Source organism: Thamnophis elegans, chromosome 4 (assembly GCF_009769535.1).
Source record: "Thamnophis elegans isolate rThaEle1 chromosome 4, rThaEle1.pri, whole genome shotgun sequence".
NCBI classification, from domain to species: Eukaryota; Metazoa; Chordata; class Lepidosauria; order Squamata; family Colubridae; genus Thamnophis; species Thamnophis elegans.
The window spans coordinates 32564606-32574700 of NC_045544.1; the positions used below are offsets into that span (position 1 = coordinate 32564606).

At 39.2% G+C, this 10095-nt stretch overlaps 1 protein-coding gene across 1 annotated transcript; it reads left to right on the forward strand.

Annotated features, from left to right (window-relative positions):
- Window positions 1-285: 285 nt before the first annotated feature.
- CCN6 (cellular communication network factor 6) lies at window positions 286-9190 on the forward strand. Its single transcript, XM_032215300.1, is given in 6 exon segments — window positions 286-456; window positions 4338-4629; window positions 5269-5511; window positions 7872-8065; window positions 8926-8939; window positions 8941-9190. Coding segments are annotated over 6 exon segments (1164 nt in total).
- Window positions 9191-10095: the final 905 nt, after the last annotated feature.

Sequence of the window (10095 nt, forward strand, 5' to 3'; positions counted from 1 at the left end):
AAATAAATAAATATAAATAAAATGTTGCTTTCACCCATGCCTTCTAATGGGCAAACAGAGCTCACCCTCAGCATCTGCTGGATCTAAATTGTGAAACCGTGCAATACTTCAGGCTCCAAAAATGTTCTGAGATGAGGAATGAGAGACATTCCAAAAAGTCACTGTGACCAAACCATCCTAAGGAAGAGACGGTGCTCCAGAAGAAAGAAAGAACTACTTGACAGATTGAGGGCAAAGCTTCGCTTCTGTGGAGGCGTCTAAATATGAATCTGTGGAGCTTTGTCAATGTGCCGAAGAGAAGAACCTGGCAGGGTAGACAGAGGAGACTTTGTCAATAGCCTTGGCTCCCACACAGCTCAGCCTGTTCACTCACTCCCTGCTTTTCACCTCTGCCATCCCAAGAAAATGCAGTGGGTCCTCATTTCCACCCTTCTCACAATCCCTTATGCTCAGCAGGTAAGTAAGCTCTTTAGAAAGATGACCTCGTCATAGCAAAGGCTGATCTGTTTATTCGAACAAGCCAATTTTACTTTGAGAAAGGGGTAGGGCATAATAATCAATTGCTCCTGCTTGTTTGCATTAGTTGTCTGCGTGAAGTCACATTTTTGAGACTTTGTGATGGAAATCCTTTTTTTTCAAAGCTTTCAATAGGTTGATAAAGTACAGTATAGGTCTTTATGAGTATAAATAGCCACCCAATATAAGCTGTAGGACCCTTTGTTTAAGATCGTCTTGTAGTTTCATAGCATAAACTAGTCATGTTCTAAAGGTACAGAAGCTGCTGTCACCTGAACTACATTTATCTGGCTTTCCATGAACCCTAAGAATTATCCAAACTTATCAGAAATAGCTTTATAAGTTAAGTCTCTCACTTTTTACTATGGATTTACAGAAGAGGCATTTTGCTTAATAACATCTTTCCCTCATGAGATTTCTACAAAGTGCTTCTATTTTAATTTCTGCCCTATGAAGTTAATTGAGAAAGCTTAAATGTTAATTCTGTATAATGTGAACACAAGTAGATCAAATTAGGAATATATTGTAGAACATGCAAAATATAAAAAAGCAAATTATTTCTGTAAGGCATAAAATGGAGACATATAAAATTTTTAAGTGATTTGTTCGTCTGTTAAGCATATAGGTTATTAAGGGATATTTTTATATATTCTTCGATATTCAAGTTGTTTATCTGTTTTACGGTGAAAATGTATTTCCTAAATCATTCTATAATTTAATTAACATAAATTAAGCTATTCTTTTACATGGATACAGTGCAATAGGATTATATCATATAATATTAATTGCAAATTGGCTCTTTGTTATCTTAATAGAATGAAAGTCTTACTTAAATTGGTGTGAATATTTCATAATGACTCAAGTTCCTTTCATTTCAAAGTGTAGGACATAAATAATCCGAATCCACCCTACAATCTACAGCAGGAAGGATTAAAGGTTTACCTGAATTTACTGATTACACATTCAGCAGATAACAGATCTGGACTGCAAAAATCTGGATAAGGTCGAATTTTGTATGTTGCTTTTCTGCCATCTGGTGGTTCTCTGGATTTTTGCAGCTCAGATCTGCTAGCCTATTTTATTTTATATCATTGCTTTTATTTATAATTGATTGCTCAACTCCGGTTAGTTTTTTGAATTCTGGAAAGGTCTTTTGAATTAGATAGACTTCTAGTTTATTCATTAAACCAGAATTAGAGCTGAAAGAAGTGTGGTTATAGTTATAGTGTATGGAATTAAATACAAATGAAGAAATAAAAAGAAAGCAATGATTTTAGAAGTGCCTGGTTCTCAAAAATTCAGCTTACATAAAATATGCAAGTCCATTAGGCCTCCAACTTAGGATCTCAAGTAAGATCTTCAGCTTCCTGAATTATGCCAAATGGCTTTATTAAAATTATAACTTTTAACAATAACATTATAAAGATAATTAAAGTTTAGGGGCATGAACATTTTTATGAGCAGAAAATGAGATTTCTGACTCCCTCAAGGGAGGCAAAATGCCACAGTTGAAGAATGAAGCTGGCTTTTGTTTTATTTCAATTTAAGCACAGAATCTAACACACTGCGATAATTTGGGATTGCAATTCAGAGAATTCCCAACTGGAGTCCAGGTTGGAGAATGCTGTTGCCAAGGTTATTGCCTTGAATAAGGGGATTCAGTCACTGCAACATGTTGTGCTTTGTTGAAGAAACTCCACATGGGTGGGTTTACAAATAACACCCAATTCCAGTATATTGTTTTACAAATTACAATGATTGCATGCATCCAACATGTTAAGCCAAATTATAGTAGAGGCTAGAGTGCCATATGAACCTACTCTAAATGAAAAGTAATATGTGAGGAAAGCAAAATGTTCTTTGTTCCAGAATATCTTAATTTGGTACTTTTTTGATCTTGCTACTCCAATAATCTTTGGGTTGTATACTCACTGGCTGTGGTGATTGAGGGTGATATCATCATTGTTGTCAGCCATTCAAGTCATGTCTGACCCTCGGCCACTCTATGGATCAGCACTCTCTATATCCCTCTGTCTCACACCAACTTCTTCAGATTCACCATGGTCATCCCAATGCCATCCTTTATAGTATCCAGCCAGCGGTAACTAGAGTGGGCCCTTCTACTTTTTCTGCTTATCACTCCTACCATAATTGACTTTTCATTCATGACATGACCAAAGTATAACAGCCTCTGTTTGGTGAACTTGGCTTCAAGGGATATTTTTGAGGAGGTTCGATCTAGGACTTCTTTGTTATTTTTGTAGTCCATGGGATGCTTAATAGTCGCCTCAGCACCACAGTTCAAAGGCATCCAGCCTTCTCCCATCTGCCTTTTTCAGACTCCAGGTTTTGCAGCCATAAGTAACAATTGGAAAAATTATTGTGCTAACTAATCTTCCAAGTGCTATACGCCTTCTGATCTCAGGGCTGCAGTCATCACTTTGGTCGATTTTAGAACCCAGGAAGATGAATTCCTTTACTGTTTTGACAGTGCCATTGTCAATCTGCACTGTGTGTTCTCTCCAGTTGTCATTATCTTTGTTTTCTTGACATTAAGGTGTAACCCAAATTTTGGGATGATAGGAATTGTAGTTAAATCCATAATGTACTGAATCGGATAAGTACAAACGAATCTGCCTGAAAGGACACATTTTGTGGTCTGCATTTTCCATGTGCAGTGATAGTAAAACTGGATGAAAACCTTTTGCAGCATCAACATCCTCCTCCATGAACTGCCCTGGTCCATATAGCAACAGCAATAGCAATAGCAGTTAGACTTATATACTGCTTCATAGGGCTTTCAGCCCTCTCTAAGCGGTTTACAGAGAGTCAGCATATTGCCCCCACAATCTGGGTCCTCATTTTACCCACCTCGGAAGGATGGAAGGCTGAGTCAACCCTGAGCCGGTGAGATTTGAACCGCCGAACTGCAGTTAGCAGTCAGCTGAAGTGACCTGCAGTACTGCACTCTAACCACTGCGCCACCTCGGCTCAATAGGTATTCTCTCTAGGCCAGTCAAGATATTTTGGCCATTTACCTTGATTGGTAGAAAAATATATTAATGAATCAATTTTCTGAGGTACCTGTCTTATGGTAATGTGTGCCATAAGTGATATGGAGTGTTTGCTTGTTTGGCACCTATTCAGCAACATCCACAGCCAGTGCAACGCCAGACAAAGTCTCCTTCCGTCTGGATCCTTAATGTATGTATTGATGAACCAAGCACACTTGATTTGGCTGTTTGAACCATAGACAGAGTTGAAGAGAGCACAAAGATACGTAAGTCAATTGCAGTCCAGTTAAACCTGTTTTCACTATGCCTGCATGCCAACAAAAGTCATGCTTAGATCATGATGTGACACAGATATCCTATTTGGTGCAATTTGCCTTGACATTCCTGGTAAGGGGTGATTTTCATTAGGTTGGTAGTCTTGTCCCTCAGAAATATGAGTCTTTTAGTCTTATAAGACTTCTTCTGTGACAAGGCTAATTATTGCCCTTGTCTGGCCAGGGAAGATTGATGATAGACCTATTGTCCGCTTGCCTTGGTCTTGGCTCTTCAATGGCTCATGAGATCAGGCTGTAGGGAAACACATTAGGCATCACTATTAGGACTTCTAAGTAGACTTATATGTGTTATGCTACTTTGTGTTTTAGGAATCATTGTGGTGAAAGAGTAGGTAATTGTACAGATTATAGAGTGTCCCACCCTCTTGTAATAATGGGGTATTAATATTCAGGATTTTGTGGCACTTGGAAAAAAGTTGTAATATTTCTTTGTAAGCTTTCCAGCTCTCAGATGAGTCCACCTGTATGAAAGCTTTCTTTCAGGGCATCAGGCCAGAGGCAGCAGCAAGGAAACAGTGGAGAAAGTGCAGCAAACAGTGAACTGCATCAGCGCCAAGAGTTATGTCACTGGCCCTGCAGATGCCCACCTGTGCCAAGCTGTAGTCCTGGGGTGAGTGTGGTGAGAGATGGCTGCGGATGTTGCAGGATGTGTGCCAAACAAGCCAACACCACCTGTAATGAAGCAGAGGTCTGTGACCATCACAGGGGACTCTACTGTGATTACTCTGCAGATAAGCCTAGGTATGAAAGAGGAATATGTGCATGTAAGTCTTCACTGTTTTCTTTTCTATTTCTATATAAAGGGACATCAGGGCTTCAAAGAAAAGGACATTCCCAACTGACCCACATTCTGTACCCAGCTGTTTTTCTTCCAAAGGGATCATGAGCACACTTTGGAAGACTGACTTATAGCACTCTCTGAAATAACAGAGGGACGTTTTCTTTAGCTATCAAGTAGACTGAGATTTAATTGAACAAGTGAATTTCTGAACCATAACTTTCTTAATCGTTAGAAATCTAATCCACCGAAGAGCTTTCCAAAGCTAACTAAACAGACCTCCCCTTTAAAAAGGATTTTAGAAAGGATTAGAAGGTTGAGATAATGGAGATGTTATTACTGTTAGATCCTGTTTTCTTACTATGGAAAATACTGAAGAACAGCTGAAAACATGAAATATCAAGCAAGAATTCTTCAAATCTTAACAAACCCGCATGTGTGTTTTTATGCGCATGCAAAGTTTTTTTTTGAATAGTGTGAAACACTAATACTAATTACTGCTTCATTAGTTATTAAATTTATGTGCCACCCATATCCTTGATAGGTAACTTCATGCATGTCATCTGCAATATTTATATTTAACTGATTTTCCTGACATTTATTCATTCTGTTTTGCTATTTCAAGATATGATAGCTGTTGGCTGTGAGCTGAGTGGTGTCTACTATACCAATGGCCAACATTTCCAGCCATCTCCTCTCTTTTCATGCCTGTGTGTGAATGGTGCAATTGGATGCACACCGGTATTCATCCCAAAGTCAGCATCAAATGACTGTGCTTTGCTGAAGGACAAAAAGAAAGTTGGACCTTCCAAATGTGCTTCAGGGCATTTGGAAGAACAGCGATCAAGACATCATCGAATAATGTCAGGTATACAAGATTGGACCAATGAAATATTGTAGGCCCATGATGGCGAACCTATGGCACGCGTGCCACAGGTGGCACACGGAGCGATTTGTCAGGGCACGTGAGGCATTGCCCTGTCAGCTGGCCAGCGCGCATGCGTGCGCTGGCCCACTGACTTCGGCCTTCAGCCTTCTTTTGAGGTTTGAAATTTGAAATTTAATAAAATTTGTATGCCGCCCAATCCCACGGGACTCTGGGAGGCTTACAGAACAGGATAAAAGGCATTTAAAAATTAAGAATAAAAATACAGTTGTTAAAATTACACACCAACCATTCTGTCTAACCGGAACCACCTGCCCACCTGCTGGAACAGCCAGGTTCTAGGGCCTCCTCTGGAGTGCGAAAAAACGGCCTTAGGGGCAAGTGGAAGTTCAGGAATGTACTTCTGGTTCACTTGTATGGCTGGTTTTAGACCTCTGGAGCGTTCAGGAGAAGCTTCCTAAAGGCCTCTGAAGGCTCCGGAGGATGAAAAACGCCCCTGAGTCCATTCCCAAACTTCCCGTTTGCCCGTAGGGCTGGGTTTTTGCACTCCGGAGGCTTCAGGGAATTTCCTGAAGCCTCTGGAGGGCCTCCGGGAGGGTGGGGGAGGCTTTTTTCACCCTCCCCGGGCTCCTATTAAGCCTCTGGAGCCTGGGTAGAGTGAAAAAAATCATGCTAAAAACAGGGGGTGGAGAGCTGGCCGTGCGCGCATGGACGCTGGGGTTGTGTGCATAGCATTGTGGGTATGGCACGCCCACACACATTCCCCCCACTTTTGGCATGCGAGCCAAAAAATGTTCACCATCACTGTTATAGGCGCTAAAAAAAGAGAGAACAGAAGACATGCTGCCTTATTAACGAAAGCTAATAAATATTTTAATTTATTTGTTAAATTTTGTTACCACCTATCTTGCCATAGGGCTGCTCTTTTTTTTAACCCAGAAGCAACAAGATTTGAAAGCAGAGCTGACCACTCCACATTTGCCAGATATCCAAGAATATTCTACTTCCCTGATAAAATTAATATTCATTCCAAATCATACACGACTGCTAAAGTTTCAGGATATTATGGCATTATCATGAGATCTTGCATGATTTCTGCAATCTCATGTAAAATATCTACCTTGAGAAATTGGCTTTCTTTGCGGGGGGCAGGCAATGCCTGGCTCACTGCATGGTGTCAAACTCAGGGCCAGAAAAGCTGATGTCCATTTTGAGCTTGTTGGGAAACTCCACTTTTTAATTTGTGGTTCAAGGATACCACTTGCCATGATATAAAAAAGATGTTGTGACTCTAGAAAGAGCGCAGAGAAGAGCAACAAAGATGATTGGAGCACTGGAGGCTAAACACTGGAAGTTTTTAAAAAGAATTGGATAGGGATTTGTCTGAAATGGTATAGGGTTTCCTGCCTAAGCAGAGGGTTGAACTAGAAGATCTCCAAGGTCTCTTCCAACTCTGTTATTTTAATTCTGATTCAATCCTTTTCTCACACCTGACAGATTAGGATAAATAAGCAATTGTGGAAATGCTGCCTCAAATTCTAAAAATTCCATTATACTTCAAGCAGTTTACCACTTTTATGCTATAAATGCATGGTTTGCATGCAATGTTATAAATACCAGTAATTGTTTTCAGAGTTGTTTATTTTGCCAGATGCAAAGCTTTACTGGAATGTCTGCTATCTTCCTTGCTTTCCTCATTTACTGTCCTAGTTAACAAGTCCCATAGTAAAGGCAATGGAATTATTTTATATACAATAAATCAAAATACACTATCTGTTAAAATATACAGCTTTGTAATCTTGCTTTATTTATTTCAGATCTGTGCCAGGTTTTTACTTTGCTTCCTGCACTGAGATTTTAAGCTGCTGTTTACTTCCCAGGTATCCTGGCTCTTCTGCTATGTCCCTTGAGCTGTGCACTTTTTATATCTGGTCAGTCATCCTCTGAAACTGCATCAGGATTTGCTAATGGAGACTTTAAAAAACGGTTTAACACAGAGAACTGTTAGTGCTTCAAATTTGTAAGGTCATTCATCTTGAAGAAAATCAAATTCTTATAGAATTAAATTCAAGACTAAGACAGAAACATAACATGTTCCAAGTTTCAGGGGACTGAGGTATCAAAGTCCCATAAAATGTCATAAAATTTGAAGAGGCACACAACCATTGGCCAATTCTGCAAAAACCTTAACCTCATGAACAGTGGATTTTGAAAAATCATTTTCATCATATTTTATCTTATCATATTATGGTTTGCTCACTGAGCCCTGATTGGAGGTATCATTCAGTATTTTTAGCTTTTAGATTAAAATGTTAAAAAATTAATATATTTCTGCCTTTTAGCTTTCAGAAACGTTCCTCTTGTTTTGAAAAAGAAATGCCTGATTCAAACATCCCCATGGACACCTTGCTCCCGAACTTGTGGTATTGGCATCTCTGACAGGGTGACCAACGGAAACAGTAAATGTGAAATGAGGAAGGAAAAGAGACTGTGTTATATTCAACCCTGCCAAGCAAATTTTACAAAGATTCTGAAGGTAAATTGTGATACCCAAAACTGCCTCTTACTCAGAGAGCAAATGCTTATGAACAAGGATTTAAAGAAATACAGGACATGGATGATTGCGTAGCTATCATTTTGCCCTTCAGTTGAGTTATAGGCTAGGAAATATTAGGGCTGAGGACAGGAGTCAGGATTAATAGCTCATTCATTATAATTCTGTGGGCCTTTTCCTACATTGCTTTTAAATCTATTAATTACTTCTATTTAAGGATTTGTTGCCTTCTGTTTTAGTGATTGCTGAATAGGCATTTTACATCAGTTACATGAGTTCTTGGCTTGCAGCTCCAGCTCAGAGCTGGGAGGAACTTTAGCCATCATTAAATTTATAACAGATTATCTTGAAATATATAGCCCCCCCTCTGTCCCCAAACACATCCATTATAATTTACTTGATCAAATTATGTAAGGGCATTTAAAAAGCTGCCTACTTACTTATGGGATGTGGTGGCTCAGTGGCTAAGACACTGAACTTTTCGATCAGAAAGGTCGGCAGTTCAGCAGTTTGAATCCTAGCACCGCGTAACGGAGTGAGCTCCCATACTTATCCTAGCAGTTCAAAGCACGTACAATGCACATAGAAAAATAGGAACCACCTTTGGTGGGAAGGTAACAGCGTTCCATGCATCTCCGGCTTTTAGTCATGCCAGCCATATGACCCCAGATATGTCTTCGGACAGTGCTGGCTCTTCGGCTTTGTAACAGAGATGAGCACCGTTCCCTAGAAATTGGAAACAACTAGCACATATGTGAGGATAACCTTTACTTTTAAGTTCTACTATGTATGTAATATGCATTTGACCATAATTTCAACTGTATTCTGTGTTTATTTTCGAGATCCCAAAAGGAAAACATGTCGCCCACATTTCAGCTTGCTAAAGCTGAGAAACTAGTCTTCTCTGGATGCACAAGCAGACAAATATACAAACCTATGTTTTGTGGAATCTGCCTGGATAAGAGATGCTGCATACCGAATAAATCTGTAATGATTACAGTACAGTTTGATTGCCCTGAAGAAGTACCCGTCAAATGGAAGATGATGTGGATTACATCTTGTGTTTGTCAGAAGATATGCAATGATCCAGGAGACTTGTTTTTCTGAACTCAGGCTTTATAAGAAAGGTGTGGGAAGAAAGTACCTCCGTTTCCTTTTTTGCCATGAAAAAAGTGGCCACGTCCATACTGGATGCTGAATTACCCAGCATATAAAATATTAACCAAAAATTACTTTAAAATACTTTTGAATGCCTTGAAACTGTAGTAACAAAAAGAAAGTTTAGCACTATTAGAGTCACTCTGAGGAAGAAGCAAACAACTAGTGGACTACTTTGCTGGTTTCAACTAGCGTGTTGATTTCAATACAACTTCTGAATATAATAAAACAGATTTACTTCAATATGCTATATGGCTTGAGAAAATGTCTTCATGCATCTGGATGGACCCATTTTATGTTATAGATTTGGCTTGCTCGTTACAACTTTCAAAAATGCATGTTTCTGGAGTGGGTAGGTATCTTTTTCAAAGTATGTTCATCATAACATGATTCAAAATATCTTCCACCTTTTATAACTCAACATGGCTATATAATTAACTTTGCATTTAGCAGTAACTCCCCAAATCTCAGTCAACAGCATAGCAAAACTATTTATAGAAATAGAATTTTATTTTTCTCTCAACCTGCTCTATAACTGCTGTTTTTGTTACACTTTCTACCCAACCATCAATAGAAACAGGAAGGATCCTGGTCTGCAATAGATTATCACAATGTTTCATTTTCAAGAACACACAGAAAGATGTATCTCATTCAAAGCCAGACTTCTGAAAGACTGCATTGCACTTGGCTCTGAATCAGAGTAACAGGCAGTGAAACTAGCAGTATGCATGCCTAAATCTCAGTTAAACTGGAGTAGCTGACAGAATGTGATATAAGGAGCTGGGTTTTAGACGAGACAGCTTTTACTTCATATTGGGATTACAGTGAACCTCATAGGTGAATAGAACAGTCAT